This window comes from Natator depressus, chromosome 3 (genome assembly GCF_965152275.1).
Source record: "Natator depressus isolate rNatDep1 chromosome 3, rNatDep2.hap1, whole genome shotgun sequence".
Taxonomy (NCBI): Eukaryota; Metazoa; Chordata; order Testudines; family Cheloniidae; genus Natator; species Natator depressus.
This window is the reverse complement of record NC_134236.1, coordinates 95,037,518-95,056,504: the sequence shown is the minus strand read 5'-3', so window position 1 is coordinate 95,056,504 and position 18,987 is coordinate 95,037,518. Positions and strand designations below refer to the sequence as shown.

The following is an 18,987-nucleotide window of genomic DNA, read 5'->3' as shown; positions in this document are numbered from 1 at the left end:
GGCGGAAGCCTAGAAAGTAGATTTGGATCAGAATATAGGATGTGAAAAGCCAAAGACCAGAGATATGTGAATTCAGGGTTTTGGAGCACTTCATCATAAAATAAAAGCTACCTGAAAACCTACTTTGAACAATAGTCTCTAAAAGTTGGGCTCCTAAATCCATGTTTAAGCACCTAAAAGAGTAGTCTAATTTTTAAAAACTGCTCATCACCAACAGTTGCCACAGACAGCAACAGGAGTTGCTGGGTGCTCAGAACTTTTTGAAAACCAATCCATTTATTTAGGTGCCTAAATATGACTTTAGGAACCCAAAGTTAGACACCCAGCTTTTTTCGACAAAATTCATATCTGAATCCAGGCTGGATGTTAAAAACCCACACATTTTGATTGAGTAGGTTTTATTTCATGCCCATTTCTAAATACTGCACCTAGAGTTTTAGGTTTCAGTTTAAATTATTAAAACCTAATAAAACTACCACCCAACCAGGTATTTTTTCAGTGTTCACTCTTTTGAGTTATGTTACAACAACAACGAAATGGGGATTTTCAAGTGAAAACTGTATGTAAACCAAAGTATGAAAACCAAAATATTCATTTGAATTTTAACTACCTCACTTTAATTATCTCACCCAATTTGTGTTCACTTTTCAAAAAATTTCTAATGAATGAGCTTAGTAACAGGAATGTTTGTGAAATTTAAGGTAAATATTTGATAAGAGGGAAAACTGATATGGCTTACTATTAAGAAATAAAACCATCTGGTCAGTTCTGGTATATTCCTAGATCTCTGTATTGCTCTTTTTGGTTTGTGTTGTTTCTCCTATATTTTGCCTTATTCCCACCCCACAAAGAAAATCCACTCTCTGAATATTAATTCGCATAATTAAAAGTTGATTATTTTTACAGCTTGAATCTTGTATTTTTAAACAGAAAAAGCAAAAAATGTTGAGGTAATTTTGAAGCCTAATAGAGTTCCTCAACAGGAAATTGATGGCACTTCTAGGTGATCAAGCTCAGTAAATATACAGTATTTGATTTTCAAAGCTAATATTCCAAATTTTTCCTGGTGTTCCTTGCCCAAACTCTCTTTAGCTATCAGAATTTTGTCTGGCATTTGACTTCAAACAGGAAATGAGAACTAGTTTGATGGGTACATGCAAGTGTTGTTGCTGTGAAAGGAGAAGCAGCAGTACTTAAGGAAACTGGTTCTAAAGCAGCAATAAAATCCCAGTTCCTGCAATCTGTCTCTGGTGTATTACATAGGCCTGGAGCATTAATATTTCTTCTGCACTGCAGAAAGGAATCTTACTAGAATTCGTTTTTTTCAATGGAAATTCACCCTGAAGGACAGGAAACCATCTGCAAAACAGATCTTTAAGGCTCCTGGAGAGTATGTTCTGAATAAAAGAAAAGGAGGACTTGTGGCACCTTAGAGACTAACAAATTTATTTGAGCATAAGCTTTAATGAGCTACAGCTCACTTCATCGGATGCATTCAGTGGAAAATATAGTGGGGAGATTTATATACATGCAAGTGTTGTTGCTGCATTTAAGTTCTCAAACATAAAGAGAGATTCAGCTGGATCAGACAGATTTGCGAGAATGGAGTTTTTACTATTGCTTGACAGTCTTCTCAATTCAGAACAACTACCAGAATGCAATACATATAGTAAACCTACAATTACCATTAACCAAACCAGCCTCTATGTGGCATTTTAAATGAAATGGCCTCATATTCCAAATAATGCATATTCTGATGCCTGCTTTAAAAACTAGTAATAGTCCTAAACCAAAATCCTAGCTCCAATTAAATTCCCCTGAAATTGGGGAATTGGATCCAAATTATTCTGCTCAGTCCATCTCTACAAAGACCTGGCTGTTTTTAAAATAGCCTCTGAAGAAACTTGTTGCATATTACTCAGTAGCTTTTGTACTGTCATTTACCTGCTTGATGACTTTACTTTGTAAACCTTGATCTTTCCCATCTTCCACTTTAACCCATGTAAATGGTGTCTCTTATTAAAGAGAAAATGCTGAGCTCCGATTCCCTCTTGAGTGCTGTTTTGGGGACTCCTCCCAAGCCCTGAAGCCCCTGATTACTTAGTGGGGAATCATCAGTTCAGATCTTTCAAAGAATAAAATAAATAAAACTCAGAGCTGGGGTCTACTTCAGATGCTCAAATATATAAATGCAGTTGGTTGCTTTTAATCTTGCCATGGTTTCTCTTGGATAATTGTTCTAAAATGGTTTTTCATTTTTTCATGCACCCCTGATTCTTCCAGATTTTGGCCCAAAACAGAAGGAAAAAGCGATGAAATATGACAAGAAAGATTGTTTTTGAGGTAGTTACAGCCTGATGGGAGGCAGGGAATACTGGAAATCTGGTAAGAGGGCCTGTTGTGACCAGATTTCCAGTTCAGTTCTATAGACTCAGATCATTCTGATAAATCTCCAGAGTTATGAGCATTTATAAGAACTGAACGTTCACTCTCTTTAAAAATGGAATATGCTACCTCTTTGTGCATTTAGCATTTCCCAAGCTAGAGTGGAAATGAGAAACTTTCTTATAAACCTGGTTTAAGTCTTTTGATAGCACTACATGTCAACAGAGTTGATACAGCACTAGTCCTTCTTACAAAAAACTACCCCCCCATTACAAATTCTGAAATAACAACAAAAAGATTTACCCATATGGAACATTATCTTCCCTGAGGAAATATAAAATCAACACTTACATGTTCACGAAAATTTAATTAGTTTTTGCAAGAATTATTGAGATGTTCAATAGCCGAACATGTCTAGATTGTAAAAGTGATTGTTGTCTAAACTGCCAAAGCTCCACTGTTGACTGATTATAGCTACATAATTATTTTATTTTTAGTTTCCAAGACAGCAGCAGCAGCTAAAACAGCAGAAGGTAAGAAAAGACATCTTTGCAGGTCATTTTCACCTGTAAAATTTTGCTTTCTTTGGGAAGAAATGTAGCAAATAAACAAAGTTTATGGGACTACAAAATATGCTTTGAAGGGGAAAAAATGTCCTTTAAATATCTGAGTGCTAGCAAATATTTTTCTGCTGGTCATCTGTAGGAAACTATTGGAGGAACGGGAAATGCTTAAAAGCATCGATAAAACACACAACTACCATTAAATGTTAAGATCTATTTCTTGTTTAAATCACAGGAATAATGTAAAAATGTATGTATAAGAGGTGCAAATATTTCAAGTCAATCATCAGCAGGTGGCTCTATAGATCCACCTGTTAAGACTGTAATCTTACCATTTCTTACCATAACACTTCCAAGATCTGTCTTTTTTTTTTTTAATCAGTCAACATCGCTACATCTCTTGTGCAGACCTTACCTCCTTCTTGTATAGCTACAGCACATGGAAGAAACTATGCTGATTGACATATTGGGGGGTGGAGTCAAGGCTCTGCCCAGTTCCTACCTATCCGCTCTTGGGAGAAGGAATAGGCCTGGGAGGCTATGCAGAGGCTCAGGTCTCAGTCCCCTTATGTCTCTATGGGCAGGTGTAGGGTAAGCCATGATCTGACTCTGAATAGGAAAGGAAAAATTAATATGTAATCTGTATCATAATGTATACACACAAGGGGGCAGAATTAAGGTTTCAAAGACATTTTGTTTTTCATCTTCCAACTTTTGAATGCTTCAATTTAGAACCGTAAAATCTTTAAACACAGGATTTTTTTAATGGCATGTAAACTGATTTTTCTCAGAGCAATTTAGTTTGCTAATCTGATATCCAATTCTTATTCTTCTAATTTATGACAGACTTCTTTAAAAAAATAGAATTCAAGACATTTCATCATTTTTGCTAGGATTCTGAAACACTCATCCAGTTAGCATGTTATGGCTTATTCTGAAGCAAGCTACCACCATATCCACCCATACTTTAAAATATATTTCAACAAAATTCATTTTTAAAATGAATTTTCAATAATTCCTATTGTGCTATTCCTGATTGTGAAGGTGTCTATGCTAAAATAGAATCTTACCCCTTTATAAATACCACTGATTCTTGCATGCCTGTCCTAGTTAAGCATTCAACATAACTATTCAGTACATTGGAAGTATTGTTGTGTTACTAACATTGGATTATGGCATTCCTTCAAGAACAAGGCAGGGGGAGCAAGCTAACTGTTAAATAGAGAAGTCGCTATTCAGGCTTTTATCTTTGCTAGCCACAGTGATGAAAGGAGAACTATATCTAAACTAATTGATAGTTAAATGGGAGTTTGATTTAAATGACTTAAAAATATTAATCTTTAAATATTCATGGTAAATAGGCCCAATAGCCTGTGATGGGATGTTAGATGGGGTGGAATCTGAGTTACTACAGAGAATTCTTTCCTGGGTACCTGGCTGGTGAATCTTGCCCATATGCTCAGGGTTCAGCTGACCGCCATATTTGGGGTCGGGAAGGAATTTTCCTCCAGGTCAGATTGGCAGAGGCTCTGGGGGTTTTTCGCCTTCCTCTGTAGCATGGGGCATGGGTCACTTGCTGGGGGATTCTCTGCTCCTTGAAGTCTTTAAACCATGATCTGAGGACTTCAACAGCTCAGACATAGGTGAGAGGTTTTTCGCAGGAGTGGGTGGGTGAGATTCTGTGGCCTGCGTTGTGCAGGAGGTCAGACTAGATGTTCATAATGGTCCGTTCTGACCTTAATATCTATGAATCTATGAATCTGCTCTTTATGTGAGAGGCTTTTTAATGGGCTAGCCTAGTAGCTGACAAACTATAAAAGCACTGCAAATATTCACAATGAACTGTTGATTTGTAAGGTTTTGGGGGCCAGTTCAGCAAAACACTTAGGCACATGTTTAAGTGCATCCCTCTTCAGCAAAGCATTTAAGCATGTGTTAAGTATTTTGCTGAATCGGGGCCATAAGGAATACCTAATGTGTGACTGGCTTCTCAGGCAGTGCATCTGCTGTTAATGCTACCTGTGCTGAGCTTGTATTAAATTGAATAAGCAGTTTGCAGAGGAATAAATGGGTCCAATCCTGCCCTGTTAAGATCACTAGCAAAATTTCATTTGACATAAGCGGGAGCAGGAGCAGAAACGGGGTCAAAAGTGGCAGGGATGCAGGAGATTTTTCTATAAGAAATTACAGAATGCACATGGTGAATTTATTATGATCTCTAGTAACTGATAGACTTTTTTGAACCAGTTTGTAGCAAATCTCATTTTGTGTGTGTGTGTGTGGGGTGGGGGGAAGTGTATATCACTTGCTTTGTGACATTATTTAAACTTTACTTTCATCAGTTCATCATACTTCAGTGCTTTTTTAATATCAAATCCCTTACTTTTATATATTGAGAGTTTTGATTTTAAAGTTGAGCCCAATAACATGTCTACCAAACAAGTTCTTTGCAATATACTGTGTAAAATCTATCATTTTCTCTTTCAAGGTGCCCACAAATAATGCACAGTGTTTTGCTCTTACACAACAGTTCCTGCATCATCTTTGAATTGAATGCCCAAGTTGAGAGCGTTAAATATTCAGAAATAGCTGCTGCTGACATGCTGTATTTCGTTGCACACACTAGAATGCTTCCAGCATTTTTTTGACTGTCAGAGCTGCACAGCTCCCCTGATGCTTTTTGTTGGTTTGGTAGTGTCCTTCATGTCTTTGCCCTTGCTGAGAAATTCTGTAGGAGATGTGTGCCCTGCTATGCAGCTACATAACCCTGTCTGCATATTTAACCATTAGGGGATCACATACATGCCCTTTGAATCTAGTGTTCTGGAGCCAAGGAACCAAAGTATTAAAAAACTAGAACTGATCAGGAATTTTCCAACAAAACCTTTTTCATCAGAAAATGCAGATTCACTGAAACCAAACCTGTTCATGAGAGAGGGTGAGTTTTGATGACCATTAAACACTGGAACAGGTTATCTAGGGGGGTTGTGGAATCATCATCACTGTTTTTAAGAACAGATTAGACAAACATCTATCAAGCATGGTCCTACCTCTGTGCAGAGGGATGGACTAGATGACCTCTTAAGGTCTCTTCCAGCCCCACTTTTCTGTGATTCAATAACTCTCCCAATTCTGTTTTGTTCTTTAATAAAGGTTGAAATTGAAACATAATGTTTTGAAATCATCAAAATCTGAAAATAAAAATTGGATGATTGGTTCTCAATTTTTTGAGATTTTGACTTTTCATCTTGATTCAGGTTGGAGAAAAAAATTGATATCTTGAAAATTCTCATGGGACAGGAAAATGATTTCCCATCCAGCTCTAATAACAGTTTCTCCAGGGATCGGCAACCTTTGGCAAGCGGCCCATCAGGAAAATCCGCAGGCGGGCCGGGACGGTTTGTTTACCTGCAGCGTCTGCAGGGTCAGCCGATCGAGTTCCCTCTGGCCACCGTTCACTGTGCCAGGCCAATGAGGGCCGCGGGAAGCAGCGGTCAGCACATCTCTTGGCCCGCGCCACTTCCCACAGCCCCCATTGGCCTAGAATGGCGAACTGTGGCCGGGGGAGCTGTGATCGGCCGAACCTCGGGATGCTGCAGGTAAACAAACCAGAGGATTTCCCTGATGGGCCAAGTGCCAAATGTTGCCTATCCCTACTCAAATCCTTACTGTTCTTCATTTCTTCTCTTTCTGCTGGCCTGAGTGGTAAGCCCTCCCCGTGAGGGTTTAATGCTAGGTTTCTTGTTACATTTGTTAATTTTCAAATGTATTTATTTCTAAGGCAGCTTTGATCATTAGTTTTTACGATTAATTGTTTTTCCTATAGAATTGATAGTTAATCTGCTCATCGTGTCTTCACATAGCAGATGATGTGCAGAAACCAGGATTTAAGAGGGACTTCCCTGTCCCACAGAAATCTCTATTTCAGATCAGTGTTTAAAGTGCGTGGGGACACCACTCAAGTGTAAAAGAGGTATGCTGCTTGTGCAGTGTTTACACCATCACCTGAAAGATTGTGTAGAATCTAAGCCTTCCTTGTAATAAATCCTGTATGAAAGGTTTTATAAGCCACATGGACTTAAGCAATGCTGTGTTCTAGAAGACATTGTGGGTTCAAAACAGGTGGATAGAGTGCTGGGAGATTTTTCTAAATCCAATAAATTGTCCCCAAGCAGCAATGGAAATGATTGCATCTGAAGAGCTCTAAGTCAGATCCTCAAAGGGCTGGAAATACACCAGAGATCCCTCTGCAGCTCCTCCTAAAAAGAAAATGAAGGGAAAGCATAAACACCAGGAGAGATCTACTTCTGGTCAATGATCCTCTGGTCTATGAAGGAGTTATAGCAGATTTTTATCCCCAGTTGTGCCTCAGCATAGATGGTTTGTTTAAATTGTAAGGTCTTGAGGGTGATGAGATTTGCTTATGTCCTAGATGGCTGATTGCTTTGTTGTGCATTAAGAACTGACATCTTCTTCAACACTAAGTTTATGACCCTGACTGGCTTTAGGGAAGGATCTGTCAATGGGTAGTTCCTTAGCTGTGACCCCATGTTGTTCCCCTATCAGACCTGAAGAATTAACAGAGTTTTCTCTAGAGCCATTTCTCCTTGTTTTCCAAACCTCTGCATAGGCTTCAGACCTATGGAAATTTGTGGGAAATTAGGAAGCAGAAGGTTCCTTTTGGGGAGTAGTCTGGTGTTGCTATTTCTGGTCTGGAGGCTTTAGGCCTATGCTGGATCAGTGGGGGAGTATCGTTCTTCTAAGAGTAAGAGGGGGCAAGTATAACACACACATCTTCTGGGTTTAGTGTTCTGTCCCATCTAGTGGCGATATATATATATACATATACTGGCTGTAGGGCAGAATGTATATATATTAGGGCTGTCAAGCAATTAAAAAAATTAATCACAATTAATCACATTGTTAAACAATAATAGAGTACCATTTATTTAAATATTTTTGGATGTTTTCTACATTTTCAAATATATTGATTTCAATAACAACACAGAATACAAAGTGTACAGTGGTCACTTTATATTTATTTTTATTACAAATATTTGCACTGTAAAAAACAAAAGAAATCGTATTTTTCAATTCACCTAATACAAGTACTGTAGTGCAATCTCTTTATCATGAAAATTGAACTTACAAATGTAGAATTATGTACAAAAAATAACTGCACTCAAAAATAAAACAACCCCCGGTTTGAGAACCCCTCATCTAGAGGTTGCAAAATGCTCCTCAAGTGCCTGTTAGGACATGGATTTTGCAGAATCCCAGTCTTTGGAAAATGGACACTTTTCCTTACGAAATTCTGTCTTAGAGTTGACATAGAGCGATATGGGAAGAATCAGAAGGCATAGGTACTTGGTCTGCCATTTGAGGTAATTGACCTTGTCCACTCAAGAACTGATGAGACCTCAGAGAGGTTGAAGATGCCCAGAACACCAGATCTTCTCTAGATTTAAGACGGCCTTTTTTTTTTTTTTTTTTTTTTTGAGCAGAGGCATTCATGCTTCTGATATCAGACGGGTCAGTATTAGCTTTTTTCTTGGGGCAGTGTGGGTCGGGGGGAGGGTTTCCATTTCATTGAGAGATTCAAATCCAGTCATCCTGGTAAACCTTACAGAGACGAGCAGGTCAGCAGCTTTGAGCAGGGGATTGGAATAGATGACCTCACAAGGTCTCTTCCAACCCTAATATTCTTTGATTCTATGATGTAGACCAGACCAGATGTGTGGCCATCATTTCCTGAAGGCCAGGCAAAGCAGGAGTTGTGTAAGCTTGCCAAAGGACCTTGAAAGAAAGCTGTATTCCTCTGAAGAATCTGTGCCGCAATTATTTGAGGCATGGCAAGAAATCTCTTCAGATTAATAAATTCTGGAGATTGCCAATCATAGGCATGTGTTTCCAGTCTGAGGATATGCAAAAACCCATTCTTCCTTCTCCATCTCTTTTCAGCGATCATTCTGAAGAGAAATTGCTATGAATGAACGTCAGCTTTCATTTACAAACAGGGAACTATAAAGCTGGTACAAACCCTTAGTAGGGGAGGCGGTTTCCTCCCCTCCCCCGAGTTTCTTATTTCAGAGAACAAAGGAATCAGCATCCTATATTCATGATCTTTAGAAATTGAAGAAATATGGGGTAACAAATACTTGTAATGAACCTCTCTATAACTTGAACAAGCCAATAGAAAAATTGCAGGCAAACAAACAAAAAGATTCAACACTCTTAGCTTCCCCAACCTCAGGATTTGCAGTGTTTGGCTGCACAGGATTGACTGTTCTGTGTTTTACTGACTGTAACATAGGATTTATTAAAATCCTTGTATCAGAAATTGAGTATTCTAGTACAGAAAACGGTTTCCCCTTAACTGTAATGAATATAGCCTAATGACATTGATTATCGTATAATTTATATTATAGAACAGTGAACACAGTGGAGATGATAGGCAATTCCATAGAAATTCAACTTTCTCACTGGTTTGGCATGAATTTCACTTATTCACACCACTGCTTTAAGATTAGAATACTTTATCTGAATTAAATGAAAGGCATACATGTCATGAAAGAACGACAAAGAATAAAAATGGAAACCTGTGACTGTTCCAAGGCTAGCAGGTGAGAGAAGGTCACGGTTTGAGAATTACCTTGCTGCTGGTGAAGATCTAAGGCACGCTGCAGGACTATGCCAGCTTCCATGTTTTGCAGCACCACTAGCAGATTCGGGAATGGAGCAGCATAAAAAATAACCTCAGAGATTCTCTTCTGTCCCACATCTGCCCAGTGAGCGCATCACTGCCAGCAAAACAAAAAAATGCATTTAGGTGTTTCATGAACAATTAATAAATATTTTACTGGCTTTCACAAAGGCAAAAAATGTTTTAGTGAAAACTTCAGTGTGTGTAGAATATGGTGAAGTTTCAGAATTGAGCGAATCTTGAAAAAAATCTCAATTGCACATATGATAGAATATTTATTTGTTCTCAGCCACAGGCTGTGTCCTGGATAAAGGTATTTTGGCCTGATTGATAAATTAATAAATGCTTATGAATACATGCACAACTCTCACTGTTAAAAATCTTACAAATGCTATAACAAATGTCTAACATGTATATTGTACAATAGGACAAAATCCTCTGTTCTGTCAGATTGACCATTAATTAATAGAAGAAAATTATTTTAAATTAGTAAAAGTGGCATGAGTCATAAAGGCAAGATCCAGATCTGAAATTTCTCAGAGCTTGTGGTTGTTGGGATCTAAGGTTTTGGTGTACCACATTATAACCGCACAGTAGAAGTGAGTCAGCCATAAATTCAGATTCTGATCCAAACTTCCTAACTAATTTTGTTAATTATTGAATAAAAACTTCCCTGTGGAAAGTTGCAGATATTTGTAAACTGGATTTCATGTTTCTGGAAGAACCTTGTTGAATTTGCTTAATGAAAATGAAATTTTAGGTCTCACAAAAATGCTTAAAGTGAAAGTTGGTAGTGTCACACAACTTCTGCCCCTGTTTCCCTTGTCTAAGGGTTGGGAGACTGTGAGAAAACAGGAAGCAGTCAGATGCCCCTGGAGTCAAAGAAACCATAATTAGATATCCTTCAGTTTCAGAGAAGCAAGCATAGGTGGGGAAAAAAAGTTTTACAAAATGTGTTTATATATAATATATATAAATGAACTCTGGAGCAGCACTTATGCTACATAAAACATGAGTGTGCTGCAATGTTCCAGATGTTACTGAGATGACTGGTTAAACCAGCCAAAGTAACTGTCTTCCAGTCTCCATTCTTCCTTTTTCCTTCCTCCCCTCCAGCCCCACATACCAAAAAAAAAAAGAAAAAAGAGAGAGTTTGGTTTGCTTATGTCTTGTGATACTATATTTACTTTATTTGCAAGCAGCATTAACTCATCTCTTTTCTTATTTGTTATGAATTTTAGTCAATGATAATATGGAATTTACCATTTCAAATAGACATTTCCATCTCTTTCCCCTCTCCCTGGTTGGTTATGCCCCATGGCCTTGAATCTTTGCGAAGTGGCTATAAGTGGTCCTGAAGAGGAGGTTGTGGGAATGGTGTTCTGGGAAAATCTCGGGGTGGAAAAGGTTGGGAACCACGTCTCAGATTGTCAAATAACGCAGAGTAAGTCTAAACATGTTTTCTCTTTAATTGCTGTTAACATTTCCTTTCATCACCTAACAATATGACTGTGGAATTATCTTTTAGCTATCCGGTATTAGCATTTAATCTGACTCCATTGTCAGATTTTTGCATTAGTCACTGCATAAAAAATACTTTTTAGGAGGAGTAAATGTAACAGCAGTACCAAAAGTAGAGCCAAAATATTTTTCTTTTTTAATTTTCAGAATCACCCAAGAAAGAAAAGCTGGTGGAAACTGGTAAATGGCTCCCATTTTTTAGTCTTATTTTTCATCTGAGCTACTGAATGTTTTAGTGGCAACTCCCACATTGTAATAACCAATCTTTTCTCATTTGTTCCAGCCAAACCATCGAAGAAGGAAATACCTGTAGTACCTCTAAAAGTACCTGGTAAAACCTGTAAAAGTCTATTTTAGACTCATTTCCTTAATTTAAACTTAAACCTAAATGAACTCAAATCACCATTAAGGGAAGGGATGGGAACTGCACTGTGCTAGAAGAGAACAGATTTGCCAATTTACTCAAATATATTAGAATGGCTATGGAGCATGATAACCTAGTCATTCTGTTGTACTTGAGAGCCAATTACGTGCAGCTAAGCAGGACACCATTATTCTTTTGAACGTTAGATTTTGATTTCAGCTTCCTCACTTTTTTTTCCTCGAAGGGAGGAAGGAAGTCTGACTCTGGGATTCAAATAAATTAAGTCTGGAAGAAGAAACAGTCTGTCAGGGCTCCCCCCCCCTTTCCTTCAAAAACCAAATCAAATTATGATATTTTGGTCAATGATGCTTTAGAAAGAAATACTATCCAATAATTAAACATCAAACACTGGCACATAAATTAGACTGAAATATGTGATATTTTCAATACTACTTTTGTATCTAGACTTCATTGTGTGTGTCAGTATTAGAATGCCAGACTTACTGAGATGCCAGACTTATTGAGATGTCTGTGAAGTGTCTGAATCGTTTCTTCCCTTTCCTGTGTGAATGCTATATGCACATTCTAAAGCCAGTTTTCCATGCATACTGTACATGCTTGCTGAAATAAGTGGAATTTTTCAAGCTCCATATATGCCTTACTGGCTAGCCTTGCTTTCTATAGATTTTAACCAGGTACAACGAGAATATCTTAACAAGGGACAAATGTTGTTTGTACACATTGTAAAGTTTGTTTCTTAGAATATATTCATTTATTTTACAGTATCTGCGGAAAGTCATAAGGGAAAAGGCAAGTCACTGCATGTGTTTTTAAAATAAAAATGGAAGAATGTGTATTTATATTGTTATTAATACAAAAGTACTGCATCACTGTCATTAGAGATAGATAAAGATTTGACTTCATTAGAGCCATATGGATTTTTTTTTAAAGAATAGCAATGTCTCGACTTTTTCCACCTAACAAACTGCTCCAAGAGCCAGTTGTCTTTTCCCTGAAGACTCCATAGAGTTCCAGGTGGCGGATTCCTCAGTCTTTCAGATTCAGGAGCTATTGCCTACCCAGCCTAAATCCATAAAGGGCTAGATCCACAAAGGGACTTAAGCACCTAAAGCCCAATGTCTAAGTCCCTTTATGAATCTGGGCCAAGGATCTTAAGGAGTGCAGGAAGTGGCTCCACCCAACTCCTTACATAGACACAAGATATTGTGAGAAGGGAAACACTTCTCTAATTTTCCTGCCCACTTTTTGCATGACCTATTGACTATATGGTTGTTTTCTTTACAGAGTGGGACAAGGTTGTGTACAGCGCGAGAAAGGGGGCATCCTATTTAGCAGCTTTGTCTTCCAATTATTATGATTGTTATCTCTGCATAAATACTGTTGATAGGTGGGTAAAAAAGGCTTAGATCCACTGGAGCTTTCTCTCTGGGTTTGCTCCTCTTAGCAAAACATAGCTGACAGGGAAGTATGAGGGGCCATAGAAACTTTAAGCACTAATACTTTAAGCAGTATTTCCATAAGCATGAAAAAAAATCACACCTGTACAGATTAAAAATAAAGCACAGATTTAAAGGTCCACTTTGAAGGATCTGAATCCAAAATTAAATAGTGTTTTGAACTTCTGTTTCTCTCTAGAGTCTATTTATAAGAATGCCACTTTGCATGTTTTTATCACCTTTATGCACTTTACAATTGGCAATTAATTAAAGAGCACAGCACTCCTGAGAACTAAGTAGGTACTAGTAATCCTGTTTAGCAGATGGGAAAACTAATGCCCTGTGGATCAGATTCTGCTACACTTATTCATTTTGAATAGTATCATGCTTTACAGGGGTAGTCCCACTGAAATGAACGGGACTATTTGTGAGAATAACTGCTCATTTATGCAAGTATGGGAGAGGGTGTCACATACTGGTGCTGCTGAGGTCACATAGCAAATCAGTGACAGAGAGACCCCAGAACACCTGATTCCCAGTCCCTTGCTTTAGCCACTAGAGAACATTCCCTCAGTTAGAGCCCCAGCTGAAACCCTTATTCACAGTAAGTGGTAAATACTTGTATAGATAGTCTCACTGAACTCAACTGAATAGGGATACTCACTTGAGTGCTCTCCACTGTGAGGACACGTTGCAGAATCAGACTCTTTGTCAGTAATGTAAAGAAAATCAAAGCTGACAGAATTCTCTGTATCGGGCATATTTAACATTGTTGGTTCAAAGGGTAAATTCTTAACGCTACTATCATTTTGCAGTTAAACAAAACAGAAACTAGACTAATTTAGACATTCTCTTTATGCCTCCAACAGCCAAAATAGAGAAACTAATGAAAACAAGTATGTTAAATAAAGCCTTTGCATTTTGGCAAATTCTAGAAAGCTGAAGTGAGAAATAAAGGTCATTTTGTAACTATGGGCAATCAAAAAAGCTGTTTTCCTCCTTGCTTGGAGCTGTTGAGCAAATGCTTTTTTATACATGATTATTGCTCCTGTGATACTATACTGTACGTCATCTTTGGGAGGTCATTTTTATGTGAATCATGCCAACACCTTTGGGCCAGACCTGCCAGGTTCTGAACATCTTCAGCACCCATCAGCATCAATGGGAGTTGAAAGAGTGCAGCATCTGCACCTTGTGGGATTGGACATGAGGTTTTCTTCTGACGACTTTCAGAAAATGTTCTCTTGGACTCTTTATGAAGTGCTGTAAGAACAGCTCATAGAATCATATCATATAGAATCTTAGCATCCTAAGACTGGAAGGGACTTTGAGAGGTTATCAAGTTCAGCCCCCTGCTTATGTCTTTCCTTTTCTTACTGGTTTCTTAATTTGGGTTATATGGAAAGCTGATCAGCTGGCATCCAGAAAGAGCACAGCTTTTGAAATAGCAGAGCCCTTGGTACAGTACTTTCTTGTTCTAAACTGTGTGCCAAGTCTGGGTACAAAATCCTCCCATGAACTCTGTGCTGCAAAATTAGACAATAACAGCTTGTCTGTTCACGAAAACTGCTTTTAACACTGAATTTGAAGAGGAGCGCTAATGTACGAGTGTCACTGAAACTAGATGATCACAGTGGTCATTTCTGGCTTTAAAAATCTATGCATCTATGAATTGTAGTGGAAGACACTTTCTACAGCAGATTCATGGCTCAGTGCTGAAAATATTATTGCCTGGTTTTTTTGTATTGTGTCCGTCACCAATATTTGTGTCATTTCTGCTATGAAAAGAGAAATCGATCAATCAAACAATTTAGTGAGACTCATACGTTAGTTTGATCCCAGCCATTGCACTTTTAAGTAGGTCTGAAAAATTAACATCTAGCTTGAGATTTGCATCTATACTGTTGGGTGAAAAAGCACAGTCCATACCAGTTACTAAACTTAACCAATTTAAAGCTTTAGTAAGAACATTTAGGACCATATATTACCATCTTGATCAAGTATAAATCTTAAATAAAGCAGATATGAGGATAGTATAATCATCAGTTACCGAGTCCTGGGTGCAGGTACGCTGTTTTTGTCATCAGCAGATCCATGCTTGTCCGAGCTGGTGTAAATCCTACCTTGCTCCACCCCTCTTTATTAAACACATCCTTTATACCTTGTTTCATAACATTACACAGGTGCAGGTTATGAAAACTACCTCATCTATAAACATTCTATTCTAAGCATATTTTCATATACACTAATCTGAAATCCTCTTAACTGATAATTTTTTACATATCCTCTTAAAACTATAATTGATACATAGTCCTTAACTATTTTTTTAGCCATTACTATCTTCCTTCTTATTCAGTCCAGCTGTATTTTCATTGCTTTCAAGTATTCCATTATTTCTTAAAACAATTGTCTCATTCTTACTTATCTGCTTCTTATGGCCTTGGAATTGCTTGTTGGCTAATTCTGTTAGTAAGTTTCTATTTTCCCTATTCAGTTTTACTAGGGAGGTCTTCACCGCATTTGCTCCAACCCCTCAGACAGAGACAAACACCTACAAGACCTCTATCAAGCATTCTTACAATTACAATACCCACCTGCTGAAGTGAAGAAACAGATTGACAGAGCCAGAAGAGTACCCAGAAGTCACCTACTACAGGACAGGCCCAACAAAGAAAATAACAGAACGCCACTAGCCGTCACCTTCAGCCCCCAACTAAAACCTCTCCAGTGCATCGTCAAGGATCTACAACCTATCCTGAAGGATGACCCATCACTCTCACAGATCTTGGGAGACAGGCCAGTCCTTGCTTACAGACAGCCCCCCAACATGAAGCAAATTCTCACCAGCAACCACACACCACACAACAGAACCACTAACCCAGGAACCTATCCTTGCAACAAAGCCCGTTGCCAACTGTGTCCACATATCTATTCAGGGGACACCATCATAGGGCCTAATCGCATCAGCCACACTATCAGAGGCTCGTTCACCCGCACAACTAATAATGTGATATATGCCATCATGTGCCAGCAATGCCCCTCTGCCATGTACATTGGTCAAACTGGACAGTCTCTACGTAAAAGAATAAATGGACACAAATCAGACATCAAGAATTATAACATTCAAAAACCAGTCAGAGAACACTTCAAGCTCTTTGGTCACTCGATTACAAACCTAAAAGTTGCAATTCTTCAACAAAAAAACTTCAGAAACAGACTCCAAGAAGAGACAGCTGTATTGGAATTAAATTGCAAACTGGATACAATTAATTTAGGCTTGAATAAAGACTGGGAGTGGATGGATCATTACACAAAGTAAAACGATTTCCCTATGTTTATTTCCCACCTCCCCCACCCCGCACTGTTCCTCAGACATTCTTGTCAACTGCTGGAAATGGCCCACCTTGATTATCACTACAAAAGGTCCCCCCCCAACTCTCCTGCTGGTAATAGCTCACCTTAAGTGATCACTATGGTTACAGTAAAAAAGAAAAGGAGTACTAGTGGCACCTTAGAGACTAACCAATTTATTTGAGCATAAGCTTTCGTGAGCTACAGCTCACTTCATCGGATGCAGCTGTAGCTCACGAAAGCTTATGCTCAAGTAAATTGGTTAGTCTCTAAGGTGCCACTAGTACTCCTTTTCTTTTTGCAAATAGAGACTAACACGGCTGCTACTCTGAAATCTGGTTACAGTGTGTATGGTAACACCCATTGTTTCATGTTCTCTGTGTATAGAAATCTCCCCACTGTATTTTCCACTGAATGTATCCGATGAAGTGAGCTGTAGCTCACGAAAGCTTATGCTCAAATAAATTTATTAGTCTCTAAGGTGCCACTAGTACTCCTTTTCTTTTTGTGAATACAGACTAACACGTCTGCTACTCTGAAACCTTTCATCTGGGTAGTAAGTTACACATTAGTCTGGTTTGTTTTGCCCTGTTATCTATCTACACAGAACAAGAACCCACCCAGTTGATAGGACAAAAACAGACCTTCTGGTTTCTTACAAGACACATAGAGAAGGTAGAAAAGTCCTCTTTTACATTTTCTTTGTTGTGGTCAGTTAGCTATCTATATTAGATTAAATTAGCCAAAATCCACCCTGGGATAAATCTATAAATTTCAGTGGAGTTTCACTTATTAACACCTAGTATGAATTTAATCCTAATTCTGAAACCCCCACGTGGTTTGTTTCATAATGAAAAGACTGTAATGATTAAAATATTGCTACTGTTTCCTTCACTGCTCAGCAAGACTCAAAGGTGGAATTCTTTTGTATCGTATGCCCCAAATCTTTGTATTGTGGGCTAAATTCCTGTAGGCTGAAGTAGATACACCTTAAACTAGGACTAAATATGGCCCTTGCCTTTCATACCTATTTATTTGCCCCTTGCTGCTCTTCATCCGCTTACTTAGCATTTTCCCATTGTGAAAACAGTTCAGGATTAGCATCTATCAGGATGCAGTTTGGCTACCAAACTCAGTAACTGCTGCCGAAGCCTGAAAATTCTGAAGCATGTTCAGTGAGGGGAACAATCATGATGTGATTACGAGGGGACTTTTTGTTTTAACTCTCTTCTTCAGTAATTGAAAAGAGTTCCTCTGGACTCTCTCCAGTTCAGGAGATTAAGAACAGCCATACTGGGTCAGCCCAATGTCAGTCTAGCCCCCTATCCTGTCCAGCATGTGGCTGGAGCCAAATCCTTGAGAGGGAATGACTAGAACAGGGGAATTATCAAGTGATCCATTCCCTGTTGTCCAGTCCCAGCTTCTGAAAGTCAGAGGTTTTGTGACTTCCAGAACTGGGGTTGTGTCCCCGACCATTTTGGTGAGTTCATATCCTCCATGAACTTATTTAATTCTTTGTTGAACCAGTTACACTTTTGGCCTTCACAACATCACCCAGCAATGAGATCCACAGGTTGACTGTGTGTTGTGTGAAGAACTTCTCCCTTATGGTTGTCGTAAACCTGCTGCCTATTAACTTCGTTGGGTGACTCATAGTTCTTGTGTTATGTGAAGGGGTAAACAACACATCCTTATTCACTTTTTTCATACCATGCATGATGTTATAGACTTCTATCATATTCCCCCTTAGTTGTCTCTTTTCTAAGATGGGAACAACACAAATGATAAAAGGATTAGAAAACTTGACCTATGAAGAAAGGTTCAAAAACCTGGGCATATTTAGTCTTTACTATTTTAGTATCTTTCTGGTGAGTTATCAGAGGGAGACCAGTCTATCTAACTTTGATACCTGATAGGATACCTAGTAGAATACTGGAACAAATCATACAAATCATACAAGTCATACCTACAGTCTTACCGGTCAGATGAGGGATTTCAAAACATTCTGAAGAGTGCACAGAAGTTGGCAGAGGAACTTCACACTGAAGCTATTTTCCCACCCATTCAAGAATACAAGAGTCACCGAAGAAGACGACATTTTGATTACGGGCCATGGGATAATCCCATAAGAGAACCCAAACAACAATTCAAAGTTGAATTCTTTAACCAGGTGCTAGATTGTGCAATACAGTCAGTTGAAGAACGTTTCATGCAGCTCAAGGAACAAAGCAGTATATTTGAGATGCTGTATGATATTCCAGAACTCCTCACTATACCTGAAGAAGACCTACACCAGCAACGCAGGGCACTAAAGACAGTGTTGATACATGATGACATGCGCGATATTGATGCGAGTGATTTAGGTGATGAACTGAAAACCCTTTTAAGATACATTTCAGCAGGATCAACTCCAAAGGCTGTTCTGGAATAGATGTGCACAAGTAAGATGACCACCCTCTTTCCAAATGCTTTTGTTGCTCTGCGCATACCTCTAACACTTCCTATAACAGTTGCCAGTGGAGAACGCAGCTTCTCCAAGCTGAAGTTAATAAAAACACATCTACGCTCCACAATGGCACAGGAGAGCCTGGTTGGCCTTGAAGCCATCTCAATAGAGCATGGGCTGGCCCAGACTGTGGACCT

The 18,987-nt window shown here is 38.6% G+C and overlaps 1 protein-coding gene across 25 annotated transcripts in view; it reads left to right on the top strand.

The window, feature by feature from the left end:
- Positions 1-18,987, top strand: part of TRDN (triadin) — a 303,373-nt gene that overhangs the window by 184,049 nt on the left and 100,337 nt on the right. For all 25 annotated transcript variants that reach the window (XM_074948360.1, XM_074948348.1, XM_074948350.1 and 22 more), the window contains 4 exons: positions 2,883-2,918; positions 11,320-11,352; positions 11,456-11,503; positions 12,320-12,346. In XM_074948360.1, the coding sequence (XP_074804461.1) occupies positions 2,883-2,918; positions 11,320-11,352; positions 11,456-11,503; positions 12,320-12,346 (144 nt within the window). The remainder of the gene's footprint in view (positions 1-2,882; positions 2,919-11,319; positions 11,353-11,455; positions 11,504-12,319; positions 12,347-18,987) is intronic.